This window comes from Chlorocebus sabaeus, chromosome 9 (genome assembly GCF_047675955.1).
Source record: "Chlorocebus sabaeus isolate Y175 chromosome 9, mChlSab1.0.hap1, whole genome shotgun sequence".
Classification (NCBI taxonomy): domain Eukaryota; kingdom Metazoa; phylum Chordata; class Mammalia; order Primates; family Cercopithecidae; genus Chlorocebus; species Chlorocebus sabaeus.
The window spans coordinates 22,710,686-22,723,225 of NC_132912.1; the positions used below are offsets into that span (position 1 = coordinate 22,710,686).

The following is a 12,540-nucleotide window of genomic DNA, read 5'->3' on the forward strand; positions in this document are numbered from 1 at the left end:
ATTCACTTGGCACCCTTTCAACATCTGACACTGTTTGAGAGGAGCTGTTTACTTTCTGAACCTTCTCTGTCATGTTCACAAGACACAGTTCTTGCATGCTGCTGTAAACATAACCTCTTTCTTTGGCACTGGCTTGCAGTTACCCCATACCTCTTATCACCAATTTGCAGCAAGTTTTCCCCCACTCGAATGCATTGCACAACCCGCTCAGCAAAATGCTCTAAAATGCTCTACGCTTGATTATAACAAAAGTACTCTACACGTTGATGAAAATTGAATATGGGAGGCCTCATGGTACACCACCTGAGAACTAATGGTCTATGGTTTAGAATCCCAGCCCCCCTCATTCATTCAACAATATGTACTGAGCGCCTACTACCTAAACACACAGTTTCAGATGTAGGGATACAGCTAGTAAATAAGAAAAGTCTCAGTTGCCAAGAAATTTCCTGTTGTAGTTGAAGGAGATAAGCAATAAAAATGTACACAATTCAGTTTCAAACAGTGTTAAGTGTCACAGAGAAAATAACAGTATGATAGTGGAGGGGCTCCCTTAGCTCAGGAGGTCAGAGAGGCCACCTGAGAAGGCAGCCCCTTAGCTAAGAGACTAAAATAACTAATAGTAGCTAACCTTCCAAAGATCTGAGGGAAGGCTGGGCATGGTGATTCATGCCTGTAATCTCAGCACCTTGGGAGGCTGAGGCAGGAGGATTACTTGAGGCCAGGACTTCAGGACCAGTCTGGGCAACATAGCGAGACCCCCATCTCTTAGAAAAATTTTTAAAAATTATCCAGGCATGGTGGTGCACACCTGTAGTCCCAGCTATACAGGAGGCTGAGGCAAGAGGATCGCTGGAGCCCAGTAGTTCAAGGCTGCAGTGAGCTATGGCCGCGCCACTGCACTCCAGCCCGGGTAACAGAGCGAGACCCTGTCTCAAAAAAATAAAATAAATAAAAGAGGGAAAAACATTCCAACAAAGAGAAAAATGAAGACTGAAGAACTGTGGCCGCTCTGAGCTTGCCTTTAGGAACAGAAAAAGCGCAGGGTGGCTGGAACATAGGAATCATGAAGAGGGTGTCATGGGATGAGGGCAAGGAGGAAAATGGGGCCCAGCCCAGTAAGATCATGCAGGTCAGAAAAGGTTTGGATTTCATTCTAAATGCAATGTAAAGCCTTTGGAAGGTTTAACTAAGGACATGACATGAACTTATCTACAGTTCAGCAAGATTCCTCTGCCACTGCTGCAGAGAAGGCGGACTGAAACGGCAAAACTGAACGCCGCGAGACCAAACAGGAGGCTACCACAGTGTTCCTGAGAAGAGGATTCAAACAGACACAAGCATGTGGATTCAGGACTCGAAAATGGGATGTGGGGAAGGAGTGAGGAGAAAAAGTATAATCAAGGTTAGTCCCTACGTTTAAGCTGGAGCTCCTGGGTCTATGGTGGTCCATTTTCTGAGATGGGAAGAGGCCAGTTTAGCTTATGACGGGGGATGAGGCAGAGTGCAGGGAGGAAATCAAGAGGCCTGCCTGGGACATCTGAGATGTCTATTAGGTATTCATGTGAAGATACCCGGTGAGAAACTGAATACAGAGCCCGAGAGGAAAGTTAGAGCTGAAGTTAAACATTTCTCAATCATCACTGTAAAACGGTAAAAAAAAAAAAAAAAAAAAGCCATGTAGGTAAAGTAAATGTAATTGTAGAAGATGATCCTGGACAGAGGCCTGGGGGCATTCCAGCGTTTCCAGACAGAGCAAAAGAGGAGGAGCCTGTGCCTAAGGAGTGGCTAGTGAAGCAGAAGGACGACAAGAAGCAGAAAAAAGGAGCCCCCTGCATTTAAAAACGTGAGCACCGCCAGCGATGCTGAGTTGAGCAGTTTCCTTGGTGTGCTGCAGGTGAAAGCTGGATTGGAGTAAGTTAAGGAGACCATGGCAGGTAAGTTGAGGGTTGGCGGGTAGGGTGTCTGCACAGAAACAGGAGACCTCACCTGTACACAAGGCCTTTCACTCCTGCTATGAAAAGGAACAGGGCAGGTGTGGTTGCTAACACCTGTAATCCCAGCACTTAGGTAATCTGAAGCAGGACTGCTTGAGACCAGGAGTTCCAGACAGCAGCAAGCTGTGACCGCACCATGCACTCCAGGCCAGGCCAAAAAGCAAGACCTCATCAAGGAAAAAAAAAAAGGAACAGAAAACCTGAGAAGGCACTAAAATGCGAGACTAAGGGTGAAGGAGAGCTTCTGTTGTTGTTGTAGTTTATTCTGCTTTCAAGATGGGAGGCCCCAGAGCGCTGAGCCATGTCAGTGGAAGGTACTGCAATGGTGGGAATCGTCTCTATCTGCACTATTCAATCCAGCAACCACTAACCACGTGTGGCTAGTGAGCACTTGATATGAGAAACTGAATTTTAAGTTTTATTAGCTGAAATTTAAATTACCATATGTGGCTAGCAGCTACCAAACCAGGCAGGGCAGCCCCTCCAGCATGTCTGTAGACTGACAGACCCAGCTGTCCAAAATGTAAATGGGATGGTGCGAAGAGCAGAAGCTGACGGCTTCTATTTGTTCTGTCAATGCTTTCTAAATGAGGTTATATGCTGAAGGGAGGACGGGTGGACAGGACACGAGGTGGAAGCTAAAGGAGAGGGGAAAAGGAAGAAATGACTTCAGAGAGTAGAGAACATATTAAAGGAGGCAGTAACTCTTCCGGGTCGAGTGTCATTTGAGATTTGCGGCAAATTTTAAAGTAACCCTGGTCAGAACTGGTGACTTTTCTCTGGCAAACATCAACCACTTGGTCCTTCAAAGGTGGCCTCAAACAAACTACTCTTTCAACCATCTCCTGACATTCCCATTATGTTCCTCTGTGGTTTTCAATTTTCTTGGCTGCAGGACCTTTTTTAACCCCTTTACATATTATATTCTGTGCCCCAGTTAAAAAAAAAAAAAAAGGAGAGAGATGACAATGAGGACAAAAACAAGGCTGTTCTGGAGGAAACTGAGGTACGACTAAATTCCCTCACCAGCTCAGTCCCCTCCCAACAGCCCCTGAGGCACATCTAAGGAACCTCAGGGCTTGAAACCAAAGATTTACCCTGATGGGTGTTTCTCAGACTTAAATATACTGACGATCACTATGTCTTGTTAAAATGTACATTCTGCTCCACTAGGTCTGCAGAGGCCCAAGCTCTGCATCTGTAACATGTTCCTGGGTACTGCCACTGTGGCCACAGCCAAAGCCAAATACTTACATTTTCCACTCTGCTTGGTTTTGCCGGCTGTCAGACCCTCGGCTGCACATGCCTTTCCCCACTGTATTAGTCTGTTCTCACGCTGCTATGAAGACATACCTAAGACTGGGTACTTTACAAAGGAAAGAGGTTTAACCGACTCAGTTCTGCAGGGCAGGGGAGACCTCAAGAAACTTACGATCATGGCAGAAGGGGAAGCCCCTTATTTAAAACCACCAGGTCTCGTGAGAACTCACTATCACAAGAATAGGATGGGGAAAACCGGCCCCATGATTCAATTATCTCCAGCTGATCCACCTACAACACCTGGGGGTTATGGGTACAATTCAAGATTAGATTTGAGTGGGGACACAGCTGAACCATGTCACCCATCTTCTGCAGCTGGGAGATTCTATTTAATCTTCAAGGTCCTCCGCATTGTTACCTCCTCTCAAGGCTTCTCCAAGTCCCCCAGGCAGAAGTAATCATGATCCAGTCCTGGTTAGCACCTTGGCCCCATCTCCAACCACTATATCCCCGCCTCTTGCTGTGCTCCAGCCATGCCAGCTTTCCTGCAGTTGCTGTAACAGGCCAAGCAAGCACCAGCCTCAGGGCCTTTGCACCAGCTGACCCCTCTGCCTGAAATGCTCTTCTCCCAAATTGCCTCCTGTCTAAACCCTTCACCGACTTCATGCCTTTGCTCAATGTTCAGCACAGTCTATTCAATACCCTCCACCCCCAGCATTCTAGACACTGTAGTTATTTATACATATATTTACTTTATGTCTGTGTCCCCTGTAGTTATGCACAATTTGAGGGCAAGGTCCACAAAATATTCATTTTGCATCTGAAGCATCTTGCAGTGTCTCCATATTTAAAGACAAGGTGAAATATCAAGTCAATAGCTGACACAACTTGCAACTAATGAATGTGAATTAGATTTCTGACACTTCAAAGAACCTAATCGCTAGTGGAAGTGTGAAAAATACAAGAAAGAACATAACAAAATAGATACAGAAAGTAAAGCAAGGGCACAAGGATAATTCTAAAATGATAATTCATAACTCAAAAATACACAAGGATGCCAAGTACAATGGTGATGTTCTACTATGAAACAGGATAAAGTAACCACTGATTTAGCATACAATCTGATAATTTGCTACATCTTAGCATTTAAAACATTAAAAAAAAAAATAGCATAGGCATGGTAGCTCAAGCCTCTAATCCCAGCACTTCGGGAGGCCGAGGTGAGAGGATTGCTTGAGGCCAGAAGTTTGAGACCAGCCTGGCCAACATAACAAGACCCTGTCTCTATTTTAAAGAATAGTAATAATGACAGCTAGCATATTAAGAACTTACCATGTGCCAGCAACTATTTAGGCATCTTACAGGTATAAATTTATTTAATCCATATAACAAACTTCCAAAGTAGGTACTGTTATTACCTTCTTTTATAAACAAGAAACTGAGAGGCAAAATAACTTGTTCAAGGTCACATAGCCAACCGAACACTGACTCCACAGCTCTTAATCACTGTGCCCAGGAAGCTGAAAAACGATAAACATTTAGAATTGCAAAGCTTAGCTGCAGGTAAGTTACTGTTTTAAAACTCCCTACAACATTTTTCATAAATTATGTATTGGTTCTCACCCTACATGCTCTGAACATTAACAATGAGTTTCTTTCTATAAAGGGAAATATAGTTTTTCAAGTAGTTTTCTCCCGTGTTAACAGCTAATACTCTGTCCATCCAAGAACAGCTCTTAAGATTAAGAAAATAAAAGAACTCAAAGCAATGAATGACTCCTGAGCTTGGCCCAAGCAGCACAGCTCAGTGGCTAAGGGAACAGCTGTGAATCTCAAGTACTAGGCACCGTGACCAAGGCGGTAATCAATTCAGCCCATGCGTGTTCCCCCCAGAGTATTCTTCCTGGCTGCTGCGTGCTCCCCCCACTTTCTCACCCCACACTATCCCCATCTTACTCTTGCAAGGGTTCTTAATGGGGTCCCATGAACTCCCAAGTGGTCCATGGATAGAATTAAAGGGATCCTTGAACTTGGTAGGGCATACCCTTTGTATTTTCATTTATTCCTTTAAAAGGCTCATTCTGAAAAGGAGTCTATGGCCTTCACTGGACTGATATAGGAGTCCCTGGTACAAAAACGAAAAGAAATAAGGATAAAGGCAGATACAGGGAAATAAGCTAGGGGGTTTCAATATCAGTCGAGGAAAGAGGGAAGCAAATCTGGTTAGGAGTGACAGAAGTGAGAAGGAAACGAAGAGAGGAGTCAAGGAAACTACCCAGGTATTCCTAACAAAATGGCATCTTTCACCTTCCTTCTACTTACTTTCCAAAAAAGAGGAGTTGCCTCTACTTCCACTCATTCGCTCCCTAAGTCTTTAAGCTTTCACACCCGCCCCCAACCCCAATCACTTTAGCACAAGCACAGCCATGACTCTCAAGCACTTGGGAGTATCTAATTCTGCTCACCTCTGTTTCCTCTTCCTGTTTCTTCTTCCTCGGTCCTTCCCTCAAAGCCAAGTGTCCCCAGTGTCCCCGCTCCTCTGGTGGAGATCTGACTTACCAATTCTGTACACGCAGGTCTCAATAGTCTATCCCAGCCCTAGTGGCTCCCAAGCTCCAATCACACCTTTCCAGCATCGCACATGGTAGTGTCACTGCAGGATCCACCCACCACCACCTGCAATTCCACATTCTTGAATCTAAATTGCTTGTCTCCCTTTCCAACCTACAATTTCTTCTCCCAAATTTTCTAATCTATCATGGGGCCACCATTCTTCTAAGGGCTCATCACATACAGTTGGGGCTGGGGGGAGGGATCCTTAGTGGCAAAATTCTTCCTTCTACTGCTACGGAGCCTGTGGACCTGCAGCATCAGCACCACCAGAGAGTATGAAAAATGCAGTCTCAGGCAGCACCCTCACTGGATCTGCTGAATTAGACTCTGCATTTTAATTTGTATTGTTTCTTATTTAGTTGGAGCCTCCATCTGTCACCCAAGCTAGAATACACTGTACAACCATGGCTCCCTGCAGCCTGGACCTCCTGGACTCAGATGATCCTCCCACCTCAGCCTCCTGAGGAATTCAGGCTACAGGTGTGTGCCACCATGCCCATCTAAGTTTTTACATTTTTTTTTTTTGTAGAGACAGGGTCTTGCTATGCTGCCCAGGCTAGTCTCAAAATCTTGGCCTCAAGTGATCCTCCTGCCTCAGCCTCCAAATGCACGGCTAGGATTACAGGCATGAGCCACTTGCCCAGCAGCAGAGTCTAATTCAGCAGAATTTTTTTTTTTTTTAAGTCCCCAAGTGATTGATATGCACCTTAAATTTTGAGAAACAGGGATCTGGTTCTTTTAATATATCACCATCCAAACTGCATTTGAACTTTATTACTTTTAGGCATCATTTACCGAATCCTTATGATGTGCTAATTACAGTGCTAAGCCTTAAATACAGTATCTCATTTAACCCTCAACCCTGTGAATCATAATCATTATCTCCATTTTAAGAATGTAAAAATTGAGGCTCAAGTGACTAAATCACCTGCTCAAGCCCATCAATGCCAAAGTTAGCATTTGAACCTCATCTGTCCAACCACAAACCACTTTTGCCAAATTGTACCAATTCCCTTTAATTCCAAAATTTGTATTTCGAAGGCTATGCTGGCAGAAATAATTACTCTGGTTGACTGCATTTTCTAATCAACTTAAAGAAGATTTTGGTGGTTTATTATAATTCTTGCTGGCAACCTTTCTAAAGGCACAGCAGATCAGGATACCCTGGAAATAGAAATTATTGACCTGACATGGGCATCATTCTGAGTACTTAAGTTTAGTAACTCTAAGTACTAAGTAACACTAAGTACTAACTATAAATACTTAGAGTTCACTCTAAAGTATCTGACAAATGGAGATGAAAATGTATTCTGTTCTCTGGTCATAATCCCAAGTTTTAGGGAGTATAAAATGACTTCCCTAATAAACTTTCTGTATGTCTGCTTGGTGTGTTTCTTTCCTCTGAAGATTAAAAAGAACAAAAAAATAGTTTGAGGAGACTAGTTCTTGAATGAATGGTAGCAGGGTTCCACTCAAGAATTTCATCTAATGTCTAATTTTAATTTTAATCTAATTGCCTTATTATGTCCTATTCAGTCAAAGTCATTTCACAGTCACTCACACCACTTTAAAACTTAGTTTCCTTATCTTCTTTCAGTGCCCAAATAAAAACCCATGAACCTAAAAAAAAAAAAAAAAAAAATTATGATGCATCCAATAATATGGTCTTTATTCCAAAAACCAGAGCCTGCGGAGAATACAATCAAAGCCACTGATGCTCCTCCAAAGACAGCATGCATTCTCCAGTCCACACACAACACAGCACACGGTGTTCCTCAGGCTGGCCCTCACAGATCCCCACAGTAAGGACCCACGGATGTCCAGAACCATCCAGCTCTATTACTAGGACAGAGACCTGCCTGACACTGCCTGGCAGGCCCTTTCCCCTCTCTGGGGACTGTTCTTTCCCCAGCACCAACAGGCAAGCGCTGCCACGTTTTTATAACTGTTTAGTCCAAGGGATGGCCACAAATGACCAAAGCCAGACCAATCCCAAATGGAATCCTTCCATGGTATTTTTATAACTGAATCAGAGACAGGAAGCCATTTTTGGGGAGCAGAAATGACAAAATACGAAATACAGGAACCGTTCATTCCCTGCTCTGTGGAGGAACCAGCCAGCTATGAAGGAGAACTGAGCCAAAGGGTACAGAAAAGTCCCACGCACTCACACACCCACACACTCAAGCACCCAGCTCTTCACATGGTTCCATAACCAGCCTTTCCTTCTACTGTGATAGGCCCCCCAAACCCCTCAATAACTGACATTTTTGCCAAAGCTCATTTGAACTTCTATAGCTTTAAACCAAAAGCCTCTAACATCAATACTTAGCTACTTCTAAATACTGTATGTTTTAAACAAGTTTTATGTGCTTTAAGATTTTTCTGTACAGATAATATTTTCCTTTGGATATTTAAATAGGTTTTAAAACACTGATTTCTAAAAGGCTCACATTTCACTGTGGATAAAAATCTTTTAGAATATCTATTTGAAATAAGTCTTGGCTCATATCATTCAACGTGCTCCCCATACTATTAAAATATCATCTTAAGACGCTTACTGCTTGATCATTTTTAGTTTAATTCTAAATGTAACAAGACAAAACTGCCTTAAGTCTTTTCCTTTATGTATTCAGTTATATTCTCTGCTTAAAATACTTAAAAATTGGCACTGATCCATTCACTGATGGGTATTTTAAGTTAGAAAGCAGTAACATATCAAATTAACCACACAATGGCAGGCTTACTCCCGACCATGAACATTGCCCAAATCAAGATTTTCATTACCACCTCAATGGACTTGAACATTTTCACCTTAATTGCAAGTTGTTATGTTTCAATCAAATCGACTTTGGCTTAATAGACTGCAATGCAGTTCAGCTACATTCAATATAACAAACTCTTAGTTCACAGTCTCTTAAAATCACCATAGATTTCCTTCTCCTCTAGTCAAGGTCTTGAAAATTCCCTGAATGCGGCTGCATTTGGAAGGTTATAATAGTAAGACAACTTTTATATATAGTATTCTACAAATCCTAGTATAACACTGTGCACCTAGTAGACTGAAAACACAGACTCTTGAGTTAGACTTGGAAATCATCCAAACAACCTCAGTTCACAGGTGCAAACACTGATGCCAAAACCTGACCTTAACATGCCCAAGGTCAACAGTTAGAATTTAAGAAAAACTTAAAGCGCAGATCCAATGAACGTTTTACCACAGGATGTGGAAGATGCTCATATACAACACCATGCTTGTTTGTTCTTAAGACTGCTGACGTATTTATTCTCACATTATGCTATAAACTTTGGTGCACAGAAGGTCATATAAAACCTTAGTAAGACATTTACCTAATATCAGACACTGTCACCTAAAATGAAAATCAAACCAGAAATACACAGCATCTAAGTCCTTAGATTTCATGTTTATATTACACCTCCATTCTTTTTTCAAAAATAATATACTAAAGAAAATAGACATTTTGAAAAAGAAGGCTGTGAAACAGACCTTTCTTATGTCAACTCAGAGCCCTCAAAATAAAGATATTTGGACAAAAATATTAGAGGTGTTTTAGCAATCCTTCCCATAGTAGCTAACACTGTATGTGCCCAATATATATATCTGTTGAGTTAGTAACATGCTTACATTTATATGAAATGGAAACTTCAGTCCTCTGGTTGTGGATACTTAGAATTGCTAACTTCTCTTGAGAGCAAAAGAAAAATAACACCAAATGTACTATTTACAAGTCATACACTACGAAACACTTTAGTTTCAAAATATCTCCAATTAGCAAGAAACTCTAAAACAAATGTAGCAATTCATAAATGTAAGGTAGCAACATAAGTTTTTACAGTAAAACATACACAATCACAATATTTTTAAAGGCAAACTGGAATTCAGACGAGTTCCCAGAAAGCGCACTCTCTTTCGGCAGCATATTGTTGACACCACCTTACTAAATTAAACCCCGAGACAGAAACATTCTCCTGACCAAAACACCAGAACTCCAAAGGAGATAAAGGCACATGAGTAATATGATATGAGTAAGCACTACAGTATTCGTCCTTTTTTTAATTGTAAGTTTCTATTCTAGTAATAAGGGACCCAAAAACTAATAACGTAAAGAATAAAAAAGCTTAACAAAATTATACGTAACTCTACATTGTAAACGTTATTACCTAGGAAAAACTGCACTTCATTTTCTGTAATACAACTTGAGAGGGGAGTTTTTGGTGCAGTAATGCATGCTCTTGTAACAACTTACAGTCCCAAATAGCTAAAGAAGTTGTCAGGAAGTTACAATGAACTTCAGTCAATCAGTCATTAAGCTGGATAAAAATAATCATTTCTCAACTTTTTCAAAAACACTCACTCCATGCAAACACGATCGATCCTGATACTGTTTCGCCCTTCCCCCTACGCAGCTTGGGGAAGAAAAATACAAAACCGATGCTTTTAGGCATTTTAAACAACTTCACTACATTGAGATTGTCTTTTTTTCAAAAAACCAGCATGGTTTACTGTCATTTCCACTACGCTGAAAAGGACATATAGACATCCATCGAAATCAAAAGCAGGGAAAGCGGACTTACACTTTTCCCCAGATGCTAAGTGACTGCAGTGACTAAGGTCATGGTCAAAATTCACAGCTCATTTAAACTTTCCTGGCTGAGCCAACAGCTCCGATCATGTTTCCTGATCCTATCTAAGTGGATTAAAACTGCAGGAGTTTCTCGCTGTCAGATCAGCAGGAGGCTATTTCAGACCCTCGAACCGCAGTCCGCATAGCCCGCAGCGGCGCATCCTCCAACCCCCGACTGTGCGTGACGCTAACCTTTCCACGCGTTCTTCTCTAGCCTTTCCCACACCCCCCACAGCGGCTGCGTCCAACTCGGGACTCCCTCCGCCCGCGCCCTCTGGGACCCCCGCCTGCTGTCCCTGCCCCGGCCGCCCTTCCGCAGTAGGCGACTTCTGCCCGACTCCTCAAAGTGGGGGGAGGCGATGAAGGGAGGAAGACTCCCCGCCAAGGGCTCTCCAGCCCGCACAGCGGCAGGGCGATGGGGGAGAAGCGCAGGGATGCCGCCCGACGCCAGAGCCATATTTACATCGGCTGCTGCTTTGCCAAAAAGCCGACTTGTGCCCAGTAATATTGCCTTTAAAGGAAAAAGAAAGGACCTAAGCACTAAAGCTGCTGCCCCAAATCTGCTCGCGCTCCGGTATCCTCGCCCCAGTGTCCCAGTGGGAGGTTCGCACGCGCCCAGCCCGGGACAGGTACACCTGCCCGCCGGCGGAGGACGCGGGCGCCGCGCCGCCCCCACACCGGGCAGCGGTCGCCGGGACCCGGCCCCCAGCAGCTCCAGCCCGGGCTGACAGCCGAGGCGGCGCCATGCCCCGCACAAACTTCCCACCTCCCAGGCAGCGGGGACCGACCCGCGGGCGGGCGGACTGGGGGCGGCACTGGTACCCACCGTGAGACCCACACGCACACGGGACCCCAGTCCCGCACCTGGCCTTAGATCTAAAGCGGACGCAAGTGGTGCCTGGGCGGCCCGGAGGGCTGGGGGCAGACGCCGCGGGGCTGGGGGCTCCGAGGCAGGCGAACAGCCAGAGGGCCGGGGCTGGCTCCTGCTCCCCGCCCCGCAGCAGCTGCAGCCGGAGGAGGAGGGGAACGAGGAGGAAGAGGAGGAGGAGGAGGAAGGGGACCGCGCGCCGCAGCCGAGCCCTTACCGAGTGGTTTACTCCCCACATCAGGACGCTGAGCAGCGGGTCGCTGGCCCGAAACAGCTTCACTTTCTGCGCTACGAAGTGCTTCTTCTTGGTCTTGGTCTTGCTCGCCAGGACGGAGGACCCTAGGTTGCCAGGGGTCGCCATGGCCGCCTCCTATGTCCCCTCCACCGCCGCGCTCCCGAGGCCGGGGACCCGCCCTCTCTACACCCCGGCCCGGGGAGGCAGCCGCATCCCCCCGGCTGCGGCCCCGACGCGCCGCGCTCCGCTCCGCCCGCCGCCGCTGCCGGCGCGCTCGGCCCCGCTTGGCTCGCTCCGCCCGCTCGGCCCGGCAGGCTGCGCTCGGCTCGCGCCCCGGCCCGTATCCCGCGCCCGCCGCGGCTCCGCGTTCAGCCCGCGGCTGGACCCGGCGCGCCGCGAGCGGCTTCCGCGTTGGGCGCCGGCGTCATGACGCAGGGGGCGGGCGGGAGGTGGCTGCGGCGCCGCGGGCGGGGCACTGGGTGCGGGGCGCGGGGCGCGGCAGCTGGACCGTTAGGCTGTGCCCTCCCGCCCCGGCTTCGCTACAGCCGGACCGCCGCCTGTGCGCGGGCGATCTCCGGGCGTTCGCTCCCGGCCCGCAGAGGAGGCCGTGGGTTGCGAGCGGGGAGCCTGGGGACCCCGGCCCGGCGTCTCCTGCCGCTCCCCGAGGAGGGAGAGGACAGGGTGGACAGAGTGAGGAGGTTGGGCAGAGGAGCCCCCAGGTGTCGATCAGCTGAAGGAGGGAGGCTCACGCGCTCACCCACGCCACGAGTCAGGAGACCCAGCCAGGTGTGAAATGCTACAGGGAGACTAGGGCTTCCCAGCACCGAGGGGAAGGACCGGGGCACGTTGCCGGGTCAGTCCCTGAAATGAACTTAATACCTTTGTGCCATTAACGGTCTGGCCTTTCAGACCCTCGATATG

General features: G+C 46.3%; 1 protein-coding gene across 5 annotated transcripts in view; it reads right to left on the bottom strand.

The window, feature by feature from the left end:
* PIP4K2A (phosphatidylinositol-5-phosphate 4-kinase type 2 alpha) overlaps positions 1-12,004 on the bottom strand; it is a 180,902-nt gene extending 168,898 nt beyond the window's left edge. The window contains exon 1 of one of the 5 annotated variants that reach the window (XM_008002491.3): positions 11,602-12,004. In XM_008002491.3, the coding sequence (XP_008000682.1) occupies positions 11,602-11,745 (144 nt within the window). In that variant the 5' untranslated portion in view covers positions 11,746-12,004. Of the gene's footprint in view, positions 1-9,737; positions 10,400-10,466; positions 10,704-11,342; positions 11,570-11,601 lie in introns of those variants that run through there. The other 4 variants (XM_008002490.3, XM_073018784.1, XM_073018782.1 and 1 more) reach the window with 4 other exon arrangements.
* Positions 12,005-12,540: the final 536 nt, after the last annotated feature.